The sequence below is a fragment of the Herpailurus yagouaroundi genome, unplaced genomic scaffold (genome assembly GCF_014898765.1).
Source record: "Herpailurus yagouaroundi ecotype Mexico unplaced genomic scaffold, PumYag 141, whole genome shotgun sequence".
Classification (NCBI taxonomy): Eukaryota; Metazoa; Chordata; class Mammalia; order Carnivora; family Felidae; genus Herpailurus; species Herpailurus yagouaroundi.
This window is the reverse complement of record NW_024412396.1, coordinates 54,975,593-54,999,822: the sequence shown is the minus strand read 5'-3', so window position 1 is coordinate 54,999,822 and position 24,230 is coordinate 54,975,593. Positions and strand designations below refer to the sequence as shown.

The following is a 24,230-nucleotide window of genomic DNA, read 5'->3' as shown; positions in this document are numbered from 1 at the left end:
AAATTCTCAAATTCTCAAATTCTCAAATTCTTCTATGTCTACTGAAAAATATTCTTGAAAAAAAAAAGATAAAATAAAGAATGGATTATTTTAGAGCCATGCTGTTCAATAGAAATATAGTCCAAACTTTTCTAGTTGCCTCCATTTAAAAAATGTTAAACAGGTGAAATTAATTTTAACAATATGTTCTTTTGGACCTGGTATATCTAATATATTTTTACCATTTAGTCAATATAAACATTATTAAATAGGTATTTTACACATTTTTGTATACTTTGAAATCTGATATATATTTTATACATAAAGAACAAAATTTATTATTTTATTTTATTTTTTTATTTTTAAAAATTTGAATCCAAGTTAACATATAGTGTAATAATGATTTCAGGAATATAATTTAGCAATTCATCACTTATATATAACACCCAGTGCTCATCCCACGAAGTGCCCTCCTTAATGCCCATCACGCATTTAGCCTATCCACCCACCCAACACCCCACCAGCAACCCTCAGTTCTCTGTATTTAAGAGTCTCTTATGGTTTGTCTTCCTCTCATTTTTGCTTCCCTTCACTTATGTTCATCTGTTTTGTTTCTTAAATTCTACATATAAGTGAAATCATATTTGTCTTCCTCTGACATTTCACTTAGCATTGTACACTCTAGTTCTATCCATGTTGTTGCAGATGGCAAGATTTCATTCTTTTTGATCACTGAGTAATATCCCATTATATATATATATACACCACATCTTCTTTATCCATTCATCAGTTGATGGACATCTGGGCTCTTTCCATACTTTGGCTATTGTTGATAGTGCTGTTGTAAACATTGGGGTGTATGTGTCCCTTTGAATCAGCACTCCTGTATCCTTTGAATAAATACCTAGTAGTGAAATTGCTGGGTTGTAGAGTAGTTCTATTTTTAATTTTTTGAGGAACCTCCATACTGTTTTCCAGAGTGGCTGCACTAGTTTGCATTCCCATCAGCAATGCAAAAGGGTTCCTCTTTCTCTGCATCCTTGCCAACATATGTTGTTGCCTGAGTTGTTAATTTTAGCCATTCTGACAGGTGTGAGGTGGTATCACATTGTGGTTTTCATTTGTATTTCCCTGATGATGAGTGATTTTGAGCATTTTTTCATGTGTGGGTTGGCCATCTGGATGTCTTCTTTGGAGAAGTGTCTATTCATGTCTTTTACCCATTTCTTCACTGGATTATTTGGTTTTTTGGGTGTTGAGTTTGATAAGTTCTTTGGATACTAACCCTTTATCTGATATGTCATTTGCAAATGTCTTCTCCCATTCCATTGGTTGCCTTTTAGTTTTGCTGATTGTTTCCTTCATTGTGCAGAAGCTTTTTATCTTGATGAGGTCCCAACCGTTCATTTTTGCTTTTGTTTCCCTTGCCTCCAGAGACGTGTTGAGTAAGAAGTTGCTGTGGCCAAGATCAAAGAGGTTTTTGCCTGCTTTCTCCTGGAGAATTTTGATGGCTTCCTGTCTTACATTTGGGTCTTTCATCCATTTTGAGTTTCTTTTTGCGTATGGTGTAAGAAAGTGGTCCAGGTTCATTTTTCTGCATGTTGCTGTCCAGTTTTCCCAGCACCACTTGCTGAAGAGACTGTCTTCATTCCATTGGATATTCTTTCCTGCTTTGTCAAAAATTAGTTTGGCCATACGTTTGTGTGTCCATTTCTGGGTTCTCTGCTCTGTTCCATTGATCTGAGTGTCTATATTTTGTGCTAGCACCATATTGTCTTGATGATTACAGCTTTATAGTACAGCTTGAAGTCTGGAATTGTGATGCCTCCAGCTTTGGTTTTCTTTTTCAGGATTGTTTTGGCTATTCAGGGTCTTTTCTGGTTCCATACAAATTTTAAGATTGTTTGTTCTGGCTCTGTGAAGAATGCTGGTGTTATTTTGATAGGGATTGCATTGAATATGTAGATTGCTTTGGGTAGCATTGACATTTTAACAGTATTTGTTCTTCCAATCCATGAACATGGAATTTTTTTCCATTTTTTTGTGTGTGTCTTCTTCAGTTTCTTTCATAAGCTTTCTATAGTTTTCAGTGTATAGATTTTTCACCTCCTTGGTTAGGTTTATTCCTAGGTATTTTATGCTTTTGGTGCAATTGTAAATGGGATCAATTCCTTGATTTCTCTTTCTGCTGCTTCATTATTGTGTATGGAAATACAGCCGATTTCTGTACATTGATTTTATTTCCTGCAACTTTGCTGAATTCATGGATCAGTTCTAGGAATTTTTTGGTGGAGTCTTTTGGGTTTTCCACATAGAGTATCATGTCATCTGCGAAGAGTAAAAGTTTGACTTCCTCCTTGGCAATTTGGATGCCTTTCATTTCTTTGTGTTGTCTGATTGCAGAGGCTAGGACTTCCAATGCTATGTTGAATAATGATGCTGAAAGTGGACCTCTTTGTCAAAGAACAACTCAATTTAGACTGGCCACATGTCAGTACTTACTTTGTGTCAAGTGGCTACTGTATTGAAATTGGATAGCACAGTTTTATCTATCTATCTATCTATCTATCTATCTATTTATTTATTTAATGTTTATTCTTTTGAGAGAGAGTGTGAGCAGAGGACGAGAAGATAGAGAACCCCAAGCAGGCTCTGCACTGCCAGTGCAGACCCTGATTTGGGGCCCAAACTCACAAACTATGAGATCATGACTTGATCTGAAATCAAGAATTGGATACTCAACTGACTGAGCCACCCAGGCGCCCCCTAAATTGGATAGCACAGTTTTAGATCAAAGAGAAAAGGGGATGTATGTGTTGCCTTATATCTAGAATGTTCCTGAAGCTATCTTATGTAAAGAGGTTAAATTAACCTTACTAAAACATTTACCTGCTCAAAGCCCTAAAGAGTGACAAAATAAGTTAATTTGTTCATTCACTAATTTCACCATCTACTCAACGTTTAATAAATGCAAGACCCTATTCTAAGAGTTGAAGACATCAACAACAAAATAGTCCCCTTTTCCAGGGAACATACAGGCTAATTGGCATGAGACCCACATTAGCAAGTAATTTCATTATAATTTGGTAAATTAGTGTAAGTAAGATACCATCAGCACATAGAAGATAGGGACAAGTGGAATTAGTGGAAGTCAGGGAAAGGTACCATATATCAGAGTTCTTGATTATAAGCAACCGAAACCAACTCTGGCTAACATAAGGAGAGAAGGAGTTTGTGGCTATGAGGGCCATTGAGGAGTTTGTAAGCAGAGCCATGGCATGGACATTTCAGGTTTTAAGAAGAGTACTCTGGCATAATACATTGGGTAATCGGTTGGAGGGGTGTGACCATGAAGGCAGGGAAACAGGTAAGACACTGGTGATTATCTGGATGAGAGACAATAAGGGGATGAATCAAGGCACTGGCAGTGGGAATGGGAAGGGTAGTTTGATGTGTTCAAACTCATTCTAAGATTGAGAACTGTCACTATTCAGCCCCTCCTTTTCCAGTGCACTCAACACCACTCCTACCATCGCCTGTAAACAGAGCGTAACTCACTGTCAACTAGACATACTAGTCCTGTTACCCCTTCCTAAAATGCCTTTGCCCTCTGCTGTCTTGCTAAGAGCCCTCCCTTCCAGTTTAAGGTGTAGCTCATGATCACCTACTGTTCAGTAGTCTCTTAATACCTTTATGCTCTGCTGTCATTGTTTTGAGGGATCACCTGTCATAATAGGTTAGAGAGCCTACTGTATTAGTGTTTTATGTTGCCGCCATACCCCCCTGCCATCTGCTTTGAACTACTTGAGGCCAGTTCTTGTTTTTCCTTGTACACTCAGGCCCTAAAATGGGCCCGGCACAGAGAACTCAGTACATGTTTCTGATGATGCTGCCCCCTTACTTTGCCAGGCACACTGAGGTCCTGTTGTGACCAATAGCTTTCATCTCCAAGCTCCTTGTCAGTGTGGTCCAAGGAGCATTCATCTCCTGTAGGTACATTTCTTCGGTCACTCTCCACCCAAACCTTTGGCAGCTTAACATTTCCCACTGAATTCTTCTCCTCAGCTGTTAAGGCTACCAATTCTCTCTCCCCACATTTCCCCAGTAAACACCTCAGCTCTCATCAGACTGACCTCTTCACCCACCTAGAAACAAGCCCACAAAGGTCTGACTCTTAATCTTCACTTAATGGTGATCCTTTGTCCCGGGGATGCCCTCAAATATCCTTACTCCTCCCTTCCGGTGGCCCAGAACCAAGGATGTCCTTCAGATCCAAGAAATCTGCTCAATTCTTTATGGCTCCAGCCCTTGGAGATCTCTAAGTGGCTGAGCAGCATTTTTGGTGTGTCCTCCAGCAGGATTATTCCTGGATTTGTTGTGTTTGCTCTTCTGTGTCTCCAGCTAGATTGCAAGCTGCTTGTGGGTCACTGTTTCAAAGGGTGCTTAGTACATTTCCAAACACATAGGACTCATGAATATGTATTAGAGGATTGGCACAAGATAGATCTATTTCTGTGACTCCCATCTTTTCAGCCAACTGTTCTCCACCCCCAGATTTTAGTGTGTAAGGCCGCCGAGAAAGAAGCTGTTCTCTGAAGTGGCAAGCCAGAGACTGCAATGAAATTTGCAGTGTCTCTTGGTCAGTCCTGCTGCTGATACTGAGTCACTACCATTTGTGGTGATTTTCAGCCTAACTTTATGATTCACATTCTAAAAATGGGGTGAGGTTTTTATAGAGAAACCAATTCTAGTGTGAACTTAGCCTCACAATTATTGGGTTCCTCTGTGGTTTCTAGCTGCTAGCACAGCACCCGCAAGGCCTAGCATCTCATGATTTATTAGATGTGGCTGTTTCGTGGCAGATAGCTAGAATCCATTTCACTGGGTTATAATAAAGGGTTCCCTGTAACAAATTTGTTCCACCAGGCTTTCTTGGGACTGCTTATTATCAACAACCAGCTTGTATCTAGATCTGAGATGGACAAGCTAAGGAAGGGTAGATAAATCCTTGGGACTCTTCTTTCATTCATATTTTCTGAGTAGTGGTCTTGATTCCTCAGCCAAAGTGAGCTTGTATCTCTAAAGTGGAGGTTGAGTGCTTGACTCTGCTTAACATCTGGGAGAACTTCTCTAAAAATGATTGAAAAAAGAAATGACTAAAGCCAGAATGTGTAAGTGACAGAAAAGGGTGGTTTCATGAATTTGTATTCTAGTCCCAAGACTTCTACTAACGAGCTGTGTAACTTCTGGCAAGTAATTTAATAACAGCAGTGGTTATAGCTGACATTTATAAGGTGTGTGGAATGGGGCCTGGCAGGCATATAGTAAGCCCTCTGTAAGGTCACCTGCTATTATCATTGTCATTGTTACAGAGTGCTTATTACTCCCAGTACTAAGCACTCAGTATGTATTATCTCTCTTAATCCTTAAAATTATGAAGTGAATTTTGTTATTCCTTCTGTACAGAGGTAAAATGAGTCTTAAAAGCTGTAGAGGATTCAAATCCCAGGCCCATGCTTTTATTCTCTGTTGCTACATTTGATTTCCTTGGACCTCAGTTTACTCATCTGTGAACTTGAGAGCTGGACTGTTGGTCTTTAAAACCCTTGAGCTCTACAATTTCTAGGTATTTTTTTCCCATTACCCTCACCCTTTTCCTTTTCCTCTTCCCTTGTCCCATCCCCCACCCACACTCATCTGTGAATTTCGCTGGATTCATCATCACGGGGTCAGGAGGATGTTTTCCCCATTGAGCTATGATGCTGCATGTGTCAGCACATGAATTTGTATTGTGGCTTTTTTGTTGCTGTTGGATCTGGTTTACATACTGCTGTTATTGGGAGAGGAGGAGTCTGACTCTTCAATTTTGCTGTCTTATCGTGGCCTGCAGCCATTACCACACTGAGTGACGTTGATGTCTGATGGCACTTGAGAAAGGCTTTATGGGAGAAGCCTGCTGGTGTCAGCTCTTAAGGTCTTTGGGCTTATGCGTGGTTTTCTGGTGAGATCTGGGTTTGGAGCATTGCACTCTCTGGGCTGTTTGCACACGTCTGGTCTTGTGGTTGGTAAGAATCTTAGGAGAGGGACTTGGAAGAGAGATTTCCAGGCTTTCCATTTTCTGTACAGCTGGAATGCCCTGGCAGATTTCCACATGGGGAGTTCCACTGATCATTTCATTATGGTTCCATTGCCATTGATGTTTGTAAAGTGCTTTAGTTGGACGATAGTCTGCATATATTCTAGTACTGTTGTTGTGGCTTTGACTCAAAGATCAGAGTGTTTTGGCACCAGAAGACCCAGGTTTAAGGGTGTCATTGATAGCTTGGTGCATTGAACACACCTGCTTAATATGGCCTCTAGTTGATCATTCTGTGGATGGATCTTATAGAGGAAAAAAAAGAGTCCATTTGTCACTGTCCTGGGATGTGTGAATTTTTCCACTTGGAATCCTGGAGGAAACATCTTAGGGCACCAAACAAAGGCCTGGAAACAACAAAACTGTTGGATAAGTCACTCCTCTCACCCCAAATTTCTTCATCTGTAAAGGAATATATAGTTAAATATCTTACTCAACTAAAATGGCTATCAAATCAAATGAGGTATGGTATGAAAATACGTTTCTGAAAATTATAAATGTCTGCAAGCAGTTATTTTTAGGGAGTATTGTACAGCAAAACTGTTTTAGTTACCAAAAAAGGCAAAAACTATTACATATTTCTATTCACATTAAGCCCAGAATAGATGATTTATAGCAGATAATAATCTACACTAAAATTTCCTCAACATGTTCTTTGTGTTATACACCAGTCAGAAGACTGTGAGTTAAATTGTCCTAGACTAAAATGAATATTGTGAATATTCCATTAATAAGAACTGGTAGTGTTCAGGGCAGATGGTAACTCTTTTGTGGAAACACATTAATTTTGCATTAATTCAGATTTCATTAATTTATTATGAGAGCAAGAGCTAGGTTCAAGTTGTAAATGGACATTAATAGTACAAACAGAATTATAAGTCTATTAAGTCTATTAAGTTCTATATACATAGAACATAATTGCAATGTGAGTAAAGGCTAGACTTTTATGTACTATTTCATAGTAGATTGAAAATGGTCTAGATTGAAAATATGTTTCTTTAACTCACATGTTTCACTAAAGCAAATATTCCCTCCCCCTTTACTCCAAATGAAAAAGATGACTCCATTTCTGTTTTTCTTGATTGGTAAACCATGCTTGGAGGTACCATCTGGAGATGGTTGGGTTTCTGCCAAGAATTTAAATCAGGCCTGCTAAAAAGCTACCTGCCTAAGGCAAGAAACTGCATTGATTTAATAGGAAAAAACAGGCTTTTATTTTACTGTCCTGTAAAAGAAAGTGAAAGTACTTTGAAAAGTTTTAACTTTTGTTTTACCATAATGGCATTATATTACAAATAAAAGTATGTCTAAAATATGATAATTGGGGAAATTTGGGAATCTAATTGCTAAAATTTGCATGATTATTTGCAAATCTGATATGAAGTCACGTACAGAGATCTTGATGCTAAAGGCAGATACAGTAAAACCTTGGATTGCGAGTAACTTGTTCTGTGAGTGTTCCGCAAGATAAGCAAACATTTCTAATAAATTTTTACTTGATGAACAATCGATGTCTTGTAATACAAGTAGTATGTGACACCAAACGTCACATGATCACAACTGAGCCAACGGATCTTGAAATTTGTTTTGATAGACAAGTTCTTTGGAATACAAGCATGTTTCCAGAACAAATTCTGCTCACAAACCAAGGTTTTACTTGTATGAGAATTGGGGACAAGACAGGGCAGAGAGAAGGAATACAAGTTGGAAACTCTCCAGACCCCCCTGTGGGCAATGTTGAAAACCCTGGACCTGTGTGTATTGGATATAAGGTGACAGTTGTCATTTTAACTTTTGTTATTTTTTTACACAGATTTCTGCTTGGCAGATTAGCCAGACAAGAAGGGCCAATCTATCTACGTTCTGAGTGCCGCTGTCTACAAGACCGTCATAACAGAGCTGAGGCCCAAGTCCAGCGTGCCACCATACCCCACCCCAGACATTACTCTGGGGTCTGCCCGAAGCCATCAGTGTGAAGATGACCAGTGCCTTCCTAGCATGACTTCCTTGGACCATGTGATTGCTACCCACCAGTCGGAGTGGGTCTCCTTCAATGAGGAGCCACTCTTTCCTGTTCCTTCTGAGGGTAAGGAACACTTTCATTTCTTAGGTGAAAAGATTAGCAAAGAACCATAACTGTTTACAATGACTTCTACTTGATCATTCTTTGGGTGGGATCTTAATATGTACAAAAGAGCCAGTGTGTCACCTTCCTGAGGTGCAGATTCTTCCACTTAGAAGCCTTCTTAGAAGCCTTAGGAACCTTAGAATCCCAAACAAAAGGGTCTGGAAACAGCAAAAGTATTGGCTGCTTTCTTCCAAGGAGCATAAACTTCGTATTTACAAACCACTCTACACTTGGCCTTTTAGGGTGTTCCTCCCACCAGCAATTTGGATTTCCTCAGTTTCTAAAGCGTAGTTGCGGAGAGTGACAGGCGTTAGAGCCAGACTGCTTGGGCCCAAATCCTGGCTCTGTCACAAATAAGTGATGTGCCCTTGGGTAGATTGTTTATTCAACTTCTTTGAGCGGTAGTTTATCTGAGCAGTAGGGCAATCACAGTCGCTTCCTCGGGGTGGCTGTGAGGGTTAAATGAATTAATATATGTAAAGGACTTAGACCAGTTCCTGGCACACGGAAAGAGCTCAGTTAATTGTCATCCATGATCATGATAAAGATGGCTAAATGACTTCCAGGGAACTCGTGCTCAGGGATGAAGGTCAAGGTAGGGGTCAGGAGATATTTGCAGAGCCTTGTCAGCTGGTTCTGTTCCACTGCAGCTGCTGCTGTCAACTGGTATCCGCCCAGCGTCACTTACAGCACCTGGAAAGTGTGAGTGTACAGGTGAGCTCTCCAGGATGGAGCCACGTGGCTCTTGAGTCCTTGAAATGTGGCGAGTCCAAATTGAAATGTGTTTGAAGTATAAAATACCCACATTGAATTTCAAAGACCTAGCGAAAGTAAATATTTCATTAATAACGTTTATATTAATGACCTGTTAGAATCATACATTTTCAACACACTGAGTTGAAATTTATATTAGTAAATGTAGTTAACCTCTTTCTTTTTACTTTTTTTAACGTGGCTACTAAAAAATTTTAAATTACATATGTGGTTCACCTTTTATTTCTCTTGGGCAGCACTAGTCTAAAGGGTTTGGTCACATGCAGATGGACTAGTTTGGCGAAGGATGAGAGAAAAAAGTTTTATATTCTTTGATTTTTAAAAAGTTTTCATGTAATAGAGCTTGGCTACTTTTGGTACACATTTGATAAACTTTAACACGTGTATAGATTTGTGTAACCACCGCCACAATTAGGACATAGTTCTTTAAGAAAAAAAATTTTTTTTGAAGGCTGTGAAGTGTTCCTGCACCAATAAAGTGCTAGAAAGCTAGGGGAGAAGCTTCTGGGCTTCATTCAGCTTATCATTGGTACGGAGTTTGCACCTGGTGGTCTGCAGACATGTGTAGTTTCAACTGCACAGAGGTTAAAGTTTGAATTTAAAACTGCACAGAGGTTAAAGTTGAAGGTGTTCAGTCCAGACGGATGCTTTCTTGTTCAGTGTGAGTGTCTACCAGTCCTTGTTGCCTTTTGCTTTCCTCATTCGACTCAGTTATATTCCTGTTTGGCCTCTATAAACATTTTTGTTTGTGACTGCCAAGCACTGGAATAGGCACTGGGGTCAGAATAGTAAGACTGGAAGTCTCAGCCTGCCTGAATACTGACTGTGGACATGCAGAGGTTATCCTTTGTACCCATTATTAGGGAAACACTCCTTGGGCATAGAGACAGATGGGCATGGCTGTTTCTTCACCCTCACCCACCAGAATGGTGAGTCTTGTGATCACCCCTTACCTATCCTTGGTTTTTCCTCCACGAGACAGTTTTGAAGAGGGGCCTCCCTCACATGATTGATGGCAGTGTCTGGTATCTGTTTCAGGGGGCACTGAAGAGCACCTCCCAGGACTGTCTTCTTACTCAGACCGGTCTGAGAGCTCCTCCGGGGAGAACCATGTGGCACATGGAGGCTCTCAGGAACTTTCCCACTCAGAGCAGGATGACTCCTCTGAAAAGTTGGGCCTCATCTCTGAAGCGGCGTCCCCTCCTGGGAGCCCTGAGCAGCCCCCACCTGACCTGGCCTCGGCCTTCAGCAACTGGGTTCAGTTTGAAGATGACACACCCTGGGCCAGCACGTCACCACCTCATAAGGAAACAAGGGAGACAGGTGGGAGGCTGCGAAGGGTTCTGACTTATGTCTATGCTCACCGGGGAGAAGTGGGTGGGGGCTGCCAGGGTGCTGGTTTACCAGAGCCCTCTGGCACTGGCCATACAAAAGAGCTGGCAGAGATCTCATCTGACTTAATTCTACAACTAGTTTTTGTTAACAAAGCATATGGAAGGATTAATGTGTTCTGGGCCATTTCTTGCTTTTTATACTTGTCCCTGGCTGTTAACTTGTCTTTGGAAGAATGAATATTTACTTATCTCTCTATTAGGTATTGCAATTATATTTACCCAGCACCTAAATTATAAGCTCCTTACAGGCATAAGTGAATGCCTTTCAGAGCATGGACCACCATCAATTTCTAATAGAGTCACTAGTTACATATGGATATTCTTGTGTCCCAGACCTGTTGAATCTAAATATTCAGGGGTAGGGACTGCTGTTAATGATAATTCTCTTATTTTTTGTGGCATTTAAACAGCGAGAAGCTGCACTGGGGAGCTTAGTGAAGCCAGAGGAGTTGTTAGTCCCCATCCTGGTGACCTGGCTGCTTATTTGATTGTGTACCAAAGCATACCAGCACTGATTGGATAACCTTTGTGACTATCTTAGTTTTCTGTTTGCTGCATAGCAAACTACCATAAACCTAGTGGTTTAAACAACATAAACTTTATTATCTTATGTTTCTGTAATTCAGAAGTCCAAATGGGCATCACTGGGCTAATTCAAGGTGTTGGCAAGGCTGCATTCCTTCCAGGAGGTTCTGGGGAAACCAGGAAATCTGTTTCCTTGCTCTTTCTAGCTTTTGGATGCTGCCCACATTCCTTGGCACATGGTACCTTCTTCTGTCTCCAAAGCCAGCAATGTTGCAGCTCTCTGTGCCTTTCTTCTGTAGTCACATCTCTAACTGATTGACTTCTGCCCATCTCTTCCGCTTTTAAGGACCCTATGACTACATTGGGCCCACCAGGATAATCCAGGATAATCTCCCCATCCCAGGGCCCTTAATTTAATCATATCTGCGAAGTCCCTTTTGCCATGTAAGGTGACATATTCACAGTTCTGGGGAAGGATGTGGATATCTTTGCGGGGGTGGGGGGCATTATGTTGCCTACCATAGAGCCCTACTAGAAAAAAGCATGGTTGATATTATTTTTGTTGGTGGCTTAAATGTTTTGCTAGTTTTAATTTTTAAAAATAATCCTTTTTGTTTTCAAACATGTTTTCAGCACCAATAAAACAATTTTAAGAAAATATAAAACATAATTTTATATAATAAATACTTCAATTTTTACATACCAATTCGCATGTTATATATACCCTTTCACATTTAAACATCAGATTTCTCAGTGAATCATTGGTGAGAGAGCCATGACACTCAGAGCAGCAAGGATGAAATGACAGGTCCAGACAGGCTTCCCAGTCTTGCTGGTGGGAGGAAGTAACCTCTGCTGAACACCTAATGCTGGCAAAACAGTGGGCTGATTAAGCATTTATGCATGTGGGGAAGAGTTACCCGACATTGGGGAGTGAATCAGTACAGAAATATGTTCCTTATTTTAATAAGATATATTTACCAAATACTTTCTTGGGCACCGTGCTCAGTGTCTTAACCACATCATCTTAATGCACCTCTTAACAGCAATCATATGAGGAAAGCATTAACATTATATTGGACATGAAGAGACTGAGACAGACAGTGGTTTAGGAATTTGCCCAAGGTTGTATGCTGGCAAGTGGCACGGGAGAGCTTCAAAGCCAGGCAGACTGGCCCCAGGATCTTGGAACAGTCCAGGGATGCGCCATGACTTAATTTGCTCCCATGTCCTGCTGTTCCTGGTATGGTTTTCTCTGCTCCCTCATTCTGGGAGGCTGGGGAGTTGAGGATAGGTGCAATGGTGTTTCTCTACTCACTTGCCCCAAAATGGCCCTGCTTTCAGGTCACTGCTGTATTCATGGCATTCAGATTTGCTCACATCTTGTTCATACCTTACCGTTAGCCTCAAAGATTTCTTGGTGGTTCAGAATTATGTAAATGATGGTCGTATAGATGGTCAGTTTGCTGCAACTCTTCACCACTTATTTTTGCAAAACTGACTCTGGGGTTAGTCCTAATTACGTTGCCTCCATCTGACTGAGGATCTTAGCTTGCCATTTGATAGTGCTTTTGACATATTTTTAAAACCTTATCCTTTAATGCAGCAGTTCTCAAAGTGTGGTTTATAGATCACTGGGATTGCCCAAAAGTCTCTCAAAGGGTCCTTGGGGTCAAATTATTTTCATAATAATTCTAAGATTGCCTTTTTCACTGCATTTGAATTTGTATGGTACAAAAGTAATGGCGAGTAAAGATTCTGGCCACCATGTACCCATACTAAAAAAAGAAGTCAATTTCAACATAATATCCTTGATAAAGTAGTAAAAATTATTAATTTTATTGAATTTTATTAAATCTTGATTCTTAAATACATCTTTTTAATATTCTCTGTGGCAAAATGGCATAAAGCACTTCTGTGCCATACTCAAGTGTAACAGTTATCTTGAATAAAAATGGTTGTCTTGGAAAAAAATTGGGTTAAAATTTTTTTTAAATGTCTATTTATTTTTGAGAGAAAGAGAAAGCATGGGGAAGGGGCAGAGAGAGAGAGAAAAGGGACAGGGAATCTGAAGCGGGCTCTGTGCTGACAGGAGACAGCCCAGTGCAGGGCTAGAATTCACAAACTGTGACGAAATGATCTAAGCCAAGGTCAGACGCATAATTGACTGAGCCATCAAAGTGCCCCTAAAATTTGTTTAATAAAAAAATTCATTTAGAAAATCACAATTATTTTAAAGTTATTCAAATTTTCATTCAAAAATGAAAATAATGCAAAAAAAAATCCTTGATGAACAAAGTATCAGTATTTTAAAAAATAAGATTCAACCTATACTTGCATGACTGTCTCACTGGTACCCTGATCCTGGCCCTAGTTCCAATAAAATTTTATTTACAAAAATAGGTGGCTAAGTCTGTGGGCCATAATTTTCTCATTTGATATTTTTAAAATGCCACATTTAAAATGTTACTTGATTCCTGAGATTTTTGTTACCCCCTAAATTTTGCACCCAAAGGGAGTTCCTCACTTGCCTTACCCTAGTCCCAGGTCTGCATTGTAATAAGGATATGGGATGTATGGATATTACTATAGAACAAATCAAGAAATGATAGTTTTCAAATGTATTGAAAGCATTATGTTGCCTTGAAAATTGTTCAGACAACAATTCCATATGTTTCCACATATGAAGATTTAACTCAGCCTTATAGAGGTAGAGCTCTCTGCCTTAGGGGGAGCCTGTAGACTGGTTTCACAGCAGACTTGAGGCTCAATGTGTGGGCAACAAGCAGGAATAAACCATGTTTAGGGCCAGCCCTAAATATTACCTCAGGTAGTATTCTAGGGACCCAAGAACCATGTGTTAAGCATCAGAGTGGTAAAGAAAATGGTAATAAATCCAAGGCTCCAATCCCAACTCTTCTGCCAATACCCAGCCTTGACCCATCAATATCTCTATCACCCAAACCAACCTCACCCATGTATGCTAATTCCCTCGTGGATTTCCTTACACAGATTGGGTTTGACAACAAGGCAGAGTGGTTGGTAGAGCTAAGGTCACATGATAAGGAGAAAGGAGGCTTCCACCTCTCAACACAGATAATGCAGATCTCTCCCAAGATAGACAGTTCCATTCTGACAGCTGTCGGGCAGCTCAGATTTTGATTTAAATTCAACAGATTCGAGAACTTGTGCAATGTCAATAATACCTCATACGTAACTGCAGGCATTACACCAAAATAACACAGATCTGTGCAGCAAGTATCCTCATAGTGATAGAGACAGTCTGAGGTTTCTTACAATCACTGCTGCCTGCTCTATTCTTTTGGTAATACTCAGTTTGGTAATACTCAGCTAAATACTGGCCTCCAAAGATATCAGGACCCACTCCCTGGAACCTGTAAATGTTATCTTATTTGAAGAAAGGGTCTTTGCAGATGGGATGAAGTTATGGATTTTGGGGGGCACCTGGGTGTCTTAGTCAGTTAAGCATCTGAGTTAGGCTCAGATCATGATCTCATGCTTCGTGAGTTTGAGCTCCGCATTGGTCTCTGTGCTGACAGTGTGGAGCCTGCTTGGGATTCTCTCTCTCTCCCTCTCTCTCTGCCCCTCCCCTATTCTCTCTCTCTCTCTCTTTCCCTCTCTCTCTCTCTCTCTCTCTCTCTCTGTCAAAATAAATAAATAAACTTAAAGAAAAAGTTAAGGATTTTGATAGAGAGATAATCCTGGATTATCTAGGTGGGCCCTAAATGTAATCACATGTATCCCTTATAAAAGGGAGGCAGAGGGAGATTGTGCCCACACAAAGAAGACAATGCAAAGACAGAACAGAAGGGTATTTGAAGATGGCAACCTTGTAAAGTGGAATGTTGAGGCCACAGTCAAGGGATGCTGGCAGCCCCCGGAAGCCTGAGGCCTACGCAAGGAATGTGTTCTTTCCCAGAGCCTATGGAGGGAGTGCTTGCCAGGCAGGTATCTTGATTTCTACCTAGTGATTCTGACTTCAAACTTCTCACTTCCAGAACTGGGAGGAAACAAAGTTCTCTTGTTTTAACCCACCAAGTTTGTTACAGCAGCCACAGTTAACTAATGGACCAAGTGTCCAAAATCCTAAAGCAGAGCCATTTGCATAAGGCTGAAAATGAGTTAGTCTGGGCTAGAGGAGCATCTGTAATAGTGCAGGCCATTTATTAAGTAGTTGTGTTAGCCGGTATGTTTTACTTTCAAACTTGACAGCCTTTTATAGTTTATTCATTGAATCACCAAATATTTATTAAGCACCTCCTCTGTGTAGTTGTCATAGATGCAGACATTCATATACAAAGCTGAGTAACATAAGTGCTCAGAATTTAACAGAAGCCCGTTGAGTTTCTTCCTGGGTCCTCTAGTATGAAACCAGAGCCAGCCTGTGCTTCCATGATTTCTCCATCTGCCTCCAGTTGACTATCTTTCAACCACTGCATGTCTTTAAAAAAAAAAAAACAAAAAACTTTCCACTTCATGGTAGCTAAAAATCTGAGATTTAGCTAAAAATCTGAGGCTTCTTTGAGAAAACAAAGGAAGAAGTGGATGTTGGGAGAATTGCTTGCCTAAAAGGTTCATTTTATAGCCAGGCCTGTCTATCATCTCTTCTTGGGAAGGATGAAAATTAGAACTTAAAGCATTTCCCCTTGTTATATATCCATTGATTGTGGGTCTTCTCCAGGGCTCTTGTTCAGTTTTGCCCTAGATCAATGGTGCCCACTTGGAGAAAGCTATGTGTTGGCTGGGTGGCCAACTTCTACAAAATAAGTGTCCATCTGGTTCTTTTCAGTTTAATCTGACAGTATAGAAATGGTTTGTCCATCAATTTCTCATTTATCCACTTTAAAAAATGCTTCTCTTAGTTTATTAGTTTCCAGCTAGCAGACGCTGGGCCTGTTTTTGGCCGTAGCTGTGTGTATCAAGTGAACTTTTTTTAGTATGGGCAGCATGTGCGTGAAATGGAGAGATGTTTGCTGTGCTGTACTGAATGTGCAGAAATTGGGAATCTGTTGGTGAACTATGGAATATGTCAGCGTGTCTCAATGCATGGAGGTGGTGAAGTGCAGCCACAAATAAGGAAAGTCTGAGTAAACTGTTTATGGCTTCAGCCATTTTCTCATTCACAAGAGTATCACATCAGTATCAGCAGAGCAACACTCATTCCTAGAATGTAGTTGCAGCTTTTCTGTTTTTTTCCCATTTTATTTCCACGTCCTGTTTGCTTCTGTTACATGCTTAGCACTTTCTGATTGGACAGCTCTGTGTCAGGAGAAAGGGGAAAGTGTTTCCTCTACCCCTCAAAATTTCTTTGGGCTAGTCTAAATTGACATGAGACAGGGGCGCCTGGGTGGCTCAGTCAGTTGTGTCTGACTCTTGATTGTGGCCCAGGTTGTGATCTCAGGGACCTGTGATCGAGCTCTGCACTGGGGTCTGTGCTAAGTGTGGAGCCTGCTTGGGATTCTTTCTCTCTCTCCCACTGCCCCTCCCCTACCTCTCTCTCCTAAAAAAAATTGACATAAGAAATTAATGGGAAAAAGTGTAACTTTGTGCTACATATACAAGAGGCTCATAGACTGGTAAAATGAGGTGTATATGCCATCCTGAGCTAAGGAATGGGATAGGGCCTGATGCTTCAAAGGGGAGGAGGGCGATTCACAGGATGGTAAGAAGAAGAGTAGATGTTTAATAATTAGATGCCTGCCCTGCCGTGCAGACAGGTCACTCAGATAAAACTTATCTCTGGTAATAACTCTTATTCTGGGAAAGATACTCCATTTATTTATTTTCTTTTTTCTTTTTTTTAATGTTTATTTTTGAGAGAGAGAGCGTGTGCTTGTGTGTGAGATGGGAGAGGGGCAGAGGGAGAGAGAGAGGGAGACAGAGGATCTGAAGTGGGCCCTCGCTGACAGCGAGAGCCTGACATGGGACTTGAACCCATGAACCACCCATGAACCATGAGATCATGACCTGAGCCAAAGTCAGACACTTAACCGACTGAGCCACTCAGGCACCCTCCATTTAGATTCTTCTAGGTGGTTAAGGGAGGGGCAGACGTTTCTCTTGAGCCTTCAGGGTCTCAATTGACTTTAGCTCAGAATAGTCCACATGCCAAAGTGACACATTTTGAGGAGACTTGTTCTGAACGCCCTCAGCCCCATCCCATGCAGCCTCTTTGTAAATATGTTTTCATGAGACAACCATGATGTAGACCTAAAAGAAATAGGGAGGATGAGAAAGGAGGATATGTGGAACTGATTAACAGCGTTGCCAGTCTGGATTTCTGGAAGCAAACAGTGCAGCCTTACTTAGCCAGCTGTTCCGTGCCTTCACGTCCGGGCTGGCAAGAAATAGTTGGGAAAGACAGTGCACGTGTGCACACATGGAGGAGTTAGGTGGAGAGATGTTATCTGGGATACTCCTTTTCCATTCCCCCAGCTCCTGTTCCTCTACTGTCCATAGTTTTTCTGGCAAATGAAGAGCAGAAAACAAAAGACTTACCTTTTAAGTTATGCCACCTACGAATAAACCAAGGGAGCATTGCATTTCAGCCTGGAATGGGATTGTACTATTAGCCCAAATAAAAATGCCAGGAGGCTGTAGGCACCGTGGATTAAAAACAAAGAGACCATCATTAGTGGTAAATCTCTTATTTTTTGTGGCATATAATTGTCAGAAGCTGCACTAGGGAACTTCAAAAAGCCAGGGAGCTGTTACTCCCCACCTTGGTGACCTACTTATTTTATTGTGCCCTGAAGCATACCAAGGTTGATTGGTAACGGAGGAGCGACAGCTGATGGGGAAGACAACTCCAGGAATGTTTTAAATCCATCAGGGGGACAACTTTGTTTTGGACTTCAACTGGTGCAGGATTTGAATGATAAAGTACCATCCTGGTTGGTCTGGGAAAAGGGAGACACACATGATCTCTCTCGTAAAAATATGAGTAAAATCACTTAATTCAGTGACAAAGCCTTTTTGTAACCAAATATATAAGAAAGATTGCTGGCATCAATTCTTTGGACCTGAGGATCCTGGAGTGAGGGTCATATAAAATCAGGCCCCTTTGGTAAATGTCGTTTCCTCCATTAAAAGCCCTAAAATTTGGTGGAGGCCCAATATGGAATTTGTACCCCTTTATTTAACAAGACCACTTAGGCTCAGGCCATGTTGTTGATAAATATTCTCTTTAAATGATTTTTATTAGAAACTTAACTGCCAGATACTTAAACTTAAGACAAAGTAGCCACCAGAATACTGTTCACATCTTGAGTGTGAAAATGCTGTGTGATCCATCTGGGTTACCTGGTAAAAAATGTCAAGAAGTTTAAATCAAAACTTGTTTGCTGAACCCTGAACCTTAATGCATAGATATCCTGCTAAACCTTTAAAACAGCAACAGAACACAGCAGATCCAAAGTGTTAAATAAGAAAAAAACAAAAGCAAAAAAAACACAACAAACTTCTGATGAATCTGTTCAAATCAAAATTGAATCTCTATATAGTTCTCTAAAGAAATATTTTTGAAAATGAACCTAACCCCAGGGGGTATTTTATTCACATCGAGTCCCTTAGCAGTAGTGTTTCTGAGTTTCCCTGGTGGTAAGAAGTTTTCCTACTTTAGTATTTTGTCTCCTCTGTTCTAAAATTCCACTCTGTACCAGGAAGAATGTAGCAGTCAGCTCATATAACACCTAAATTCTTTATAAACATCCTCTCAGAGCAAGGCTGATTTCATGTGCATTTTACAAGTGTATGTGTGTGCTTTGAATATGTTTGTAAATGCATGCAGATAAATTGAAAGAGCAAAGTTCATTCCCAAAATTAAAAGAAAAAAAATTATGGCACTATTTTCAGCGTGAAGCTTCCTGTTCAGTCATCATGTTATGTGCTGACCTTCCTCCACAGACATGGCAATTTTGCGGCAAGGCCAAGACTGAATTGGACCCATTATGCAGATGATGCAGGATATGCATAATTACAAACACAAAAATTTTTTCATTTCCAGAGCATTTGTTCCACAGCCCAAGAAAAACACTAATATTCCCTTGTGCTTCAAATGTCTTCCCCAAAAGCTTGGGCTAAGGCCTTCCCATTGTGTCTGGGGAAGCTAATTATCTGGGGCCAGAGAAAGAGCCACTTGTTTGGGGGGGAAGACCAGAGATGATGTCAGCCACTTAAGAGGGAGGCAGGGGTGACAGCTGAGAGACTTAATCCTGAAGAAGACTAGCCCAGTGGTTAATTTCTATTATACTTTTTATTCTAGCTACTGAGGGTGAGTTGGTGGGTGGGGGTGGAATAAGATCCCAACCATTTGGTGACTGTGCCCATTGGTGACAATGCCAAGGCCCATTGCTTTTGGTATGCATATGTATTTCCCTCTTCAACAGAGGAGGTTTTATTTTCTTTTAATACCTTAAATGTTCTCTGCTTTTAAGAATAATTAATGACTTTTCCGGAATCCATCTCAGACAGTGATATACTGAGGAATGGATTCTAACAAAGCCCTTCTTCCTTGGGGCCTGATGCCCTCTGCCCCTGCCCACTGGGCACCACTCTGCTATAATCACTACCTCTTCTGCTGTTCCTGACAAGCTCATTACTGCTCTTGCTGTTCCCTTGGCCCCCAGAACTCTTCTATGTTTTCAACTCAAAGCTCTGCTCAAGCATCATTTCCTCCTGCTCCCACCCCCCCCCAACTTTTTCCTGCATTAAATGTCTTTACAGCCCATGTTTTTACCTGAAATTAGGTTATAAGTTTGTTTATTGTCTCTTCCTCACTAGGGGAAAGAGACTATCTCATTTACTCTCAATAGTATAATATGGAGCATGGAACTTAGTAGGTACTCACTTAGTATTTGTTGGATTAATGAATGAAAGATGTATATGAAACATACTGCAGAATGACTGACTCCCATTTATGGAGTGAATGAGCTATTAGGTGGAAGTTGAGGCATGGCTTCCTCTGTGAAGTATGTATATTTTTTAACAAACTAGGCAAAATAGGCCAACCTCTTCCCTATCATGTCACCAGCTGACTATCATCAGTTTTGATTTCCCATCATTATACAGAGTGCACACACACAGATTCATATACCTGGCACACAGATACACATGCAAATATACATATACACACATAGTGTATGTGTGTAACATATGCACTTACATATACATGCATATATAATATAGGCATAACATATGTACATATGATACATATATTTATACAAACACACATATTTTTCCCCCTGGGAGCTACCTTAAAAAGTGCAATTAAACCTGTCCATTATATTTTTGTCATATTTGAAACTACTACCATCATGCCATGTGGGCAGGGGAGAGGATCTCTTGAAAATTACTTCCAGTTATGTAAAATGGGCCTTAAAATATTTTATTAAAGCTACAATATTCTCCTCATCCAAAGAATGTGCTAACTCACCCAGGGGGTCCTTGTGGCCTATCTCACCCTCAGCGTGGGACATAAAACACAATAAACTGCCCAAGCATGCATTAATTAACTAGTTTATTCATGCAAAAAATATTTAGGTGCTGGGAATGCAATTATGAGAAAGTTGGCCATAGCCCCTGCTCTCCCCATGCTGAGGTTACCTAATGGTTGGGCAGTCTGTTACTAGTAAAGCCTTCTGGGGTAAGCAAGGGCCATCTGAACCAGTCCTGGGACCAGCTGTTTGTATTGCCAACTATGAATTAGCAGGGGAGCCACAAATGAAGAATGGAATTAGATCTATTTTGTATTCATGGATGGGCATGTTTATAGCATTGGAAAAATCACACAGCCCTAGTGAGTAGATACCAAAGTATAAAATAAAGGATATGATATCAAAATATACATAAGTATTTAAATTTTAATCTATTTAGGATCCCAAAGGATAAAAACAAAAATTTTGTCTTTGCTGTATTAATTGTTTTAACTGACAACTTATCAGTTTATTGTTTATTCAACCAATGGTGTTTTGAATTCCCACTCTGTGGCAGTCACTGTTCAGGGCACTGGGGATACAGTGGAATATTCCTGCCCCATGGAACATACTTTGTGCTGGAGAAGACGTACCAGAAACACAATAAAGGTGTAGATACAGTGTCAGTGTGTGAGACAGTGGTTAGCAGGAAGGAGAGACACATGAGGGAAAGAAAGAATAGAGTAGGGAGGATGTGAAATTTTACATAAGATCAGGGGGTGACTCTGAGCAGCAACTTTTGGGTAAAGACATGTGGGAGGCAAGGAGTGAGCCTTGCAGAAATTGGGGAAGGAGCTGTCCAGGTGAAAGTAACCGCACATGACAAGCCTCTGATGGGTGTCTGTCTGTGTTGGTGGTATGTGACTGGAATGGAGGGACATGGGGAGAAGGGAAGGGGATGAGGCGGACAGGTCATGAGGAATCAGACCATGTATGTGCTTGGAGGGCATGGGGAGGACCTTGACTTTTGCTGTGGGTAAGATGGGAAGCCATCAGAGGGTTTTGAGCAGAGGTGTGGTAAGGTCTGACTTCGATTTGAACAGGTAATTCTATTAAAGCTATGTGGCTGCTCTGTTGAGAAGACCAAGAAGAGGAAGACACTTGGGGAAGCGGGGTGACCAAGTGGGAGGCCCCTGTAACTATCCAGAAAGGGATGGTTGTTCCCTGAAAGAGACATGTGGGAAAACAACTTCCAAAGGCCAAAGGAGCCCTAAGGCCAGAGACAAAGGCTGATAGGTCCAGTTTGACAACAAATGGTTTATTAAAGGGACTTAGGGACAGAGGCAGGTCTTGGGCAGCTACAAGCTGAGTAGATCTCTGTGACCCCACCTCCTATAAGACCTTCTTTCATAGCCCTACAGGCTGGGGAGTCATGCTGGTGGACCACCCCGGAGGGACCACTGGGGAGTAGTTGTGTGTCACAGTCCTATCTCCTGAGCTCATTGAGGACTTCATGCCCCAAGGGTGCACTTAAGTGAGGTTAGATGAGAAAGAATGTTGGGAGAAGGGGGCTGCACTCAGGAAGGCTTCAGGTCATCACCCTCGAGTCTGGGTCACACAGCAGTGTGTTCGGCCGGTAGTAGCTTGGAGATGGTGGGAGGTGATTAGATTTCAGATGTATTTTGAAGGGAGGACTAGCAGAAGCTGTGGTGGACGAGTTGTGAGACGAATCAAGGGTGGCTCAAGATTTCATTCTGAGCACCTAGGAGGATGAAGGAGCCCATGTGGAGAGGGTAACAGGAACTTGGTTTCCAATAGGTAAGGTTAGAGACCTAAGTGGAGATTTCAAGTAGATTTGGACATAAGTTTATATCTGGATGTAATAACTACCACTTGACCCTCTTTCAGCGCTTCCTTTGTGCCAAGCACTTTTCCAAGCGCTTCATCAATATTAACCTAATCCCCCTGTGAAGTGGGTACAACTTTAAGCTCCATTTGCACAGGTGAAAACCCAGCAGAACAGGTGGATTAAGTAACTTGCCTCCGGCTGCAGGGCTGGATACCGAACAAGACAGGCAGTCTGGATCCAGGGGCCTTGTACCTAATCTCGTAGGAAAGAAGGAGACAGTTTCTATCCTTTTTTCACCTTATTCCTTGCTGGATGGCTGTGGCTATGAAGAGACCTGCTGACAGCACTGTCTCTGGCCCAGGTATCAAAGGCCTGGCGCCTGGGAGAAAAATCAGCCCCAGGCTCCACACTTCAACATTTCAGCTAATCTTGTGGCCTGAGTAAAGTGATTCATCCAAGATTTCTAAGTTGATAGATGAATAGTATTAGAGCAAATGAGAACAGTGTGTGAGGTGTAGGGATTTTGCCTCTCCCAGCTGTGTTATTCCTAGCTTCTCTTTCAGGGGAAGTACTGCAAGTTTTATCCAACAAATGTAAAACGCCAGTGTGAAAATACGAATAATTAAAATAGCTTTCTTTCACAGCATTAGAGTCTTTTGATATGTGGTTTTAATAAGCTTTATTATTGAATAAATATAAAGGAACATATTTAAAATGTATATTAAATTATAAAGAACAGCAGTACAACCCCATCACCCAATTTAATAAATAGAATATTGTCATCACCCACAAGCCCTCAGGTTTTCCTACTGATCATATCTTCTTTCTTCCAGACATCCCATCCCTCCCTCCTATATCACCACCTTCCTGGGGTTTGTGATATTAACTACATTATTTTTCTTAACAGTTCTCCTGCCTACACATGCATCAAGAATGATGTAATTTAATTTCACTTCTTTTTGAACCTTGTGTAAATGGAATAATACTGTATGTATTATTTCATAACTTGCTCCTTCAACACATTATTTGTGACATTTTCCCATATCATTACCTGCAGCAATAATTCCTTTGGTTTTTATTGCTGTGTATTCCATTATGCTGATGTACCACAATTCACTTATCCATTGTATTACAGTTTATTATTTGCCTTGTTTCTAGTTTTTTGCACTTAAGAATGTCCTTCTATGAGCATCCTTTTTGTTTTTGTTTTTCTGTGAGCATTCTTTTTTTTTTCTAATGTTTATTTTTTCAGGGAGAGAGAGAGAGAGAGAGAGAGAGAGAGAGAGAGAGAGAGAGCAGGGGAAGGGCAGTGAGAGAGGGAGACACAGAATCCAAAGCCAATTCCAAACTCTGAGCTGAATTCACGAACCTTGAGGTCATGACCTGAGCCAAAGTTGAAAGCTCAACCAACTAAGCCACCCAGGTGCCCCTCTGTGAGCATTCTAAACATACAACCTGTGAACATGTGTAAGCGTTTCTCTTGAATTAAAAAGTCAGAGGAGAATTGCTGTGCTGTAGGCTGAGTTTATCCTCAACTTTCTCACTTAGCACCAAGGCGTTTTCTTTTTTTTGTTTTTATTTTTTTATTATTTTTTTTTATTTATATATGAAATTTATTGTCAAATTGGTTTCCATACAACACCCAGTGCTCATCCCAAAAGGTGCCCTCCTCAATACCCATCACCCACCCTCTCCTCCCTCCCACCCCCCATCAACCCTTAGTTTGTTCTCAGTTCTCAACAGTCTCTTATGCTTTGGCTCTCTCCCACTCTAACCTCTTTTTTTTTTTTTCCTTCCCCTCCCCCATGGGTTCCTGTTAAGTTTCTCAGGATCCACATAAGAGTGAAACCATATGGTATCTGTCTTTCTCTGTATGGCTTATTTCACTTAGCATCACACTCTCCAGTTCCATCCACGTTGCTACAAAAGGCCATATTTCATTTTTTCTCATTGTCACGTAGTATTCCATTGTGTATATAAACCACAATTTCTTTATCCAGTCATCAGTTGA

At 40.9% G+C, this 24,230-nt stretch overlaps 1 protein-coding gene across 4 annotated transcripts in view; it reads left to right on the top strand.

The window, feature by feature from the left end:
* STON2 (stonin 2) overlaps positions 1-24,230 on the top strand; it is a 159,661-nt gene that overhangs the window by 28,291 nt on the left and 107,140 nt on the right. For all 4 annotated transcript variants that reach the window (XM_040477923.1, XM_040477922.1, XM_040477919.1 and 1 more), the window contains 2 exons: positions 7,929-8,201; positions 10,056-10,340. In XM_040477923.1, coding sequence (XP_040333857.1) covers positions 8,114-8,201; positions 10,056-10,340 — 373 coding nt within the window. In that variant the 5' untranslated portion in view covers positions 7,929-8,113. The remainder of the gene's footprint in view (positions 1-7,928; positions 8,202-10,055; positions 10,341-24,230) is intronic.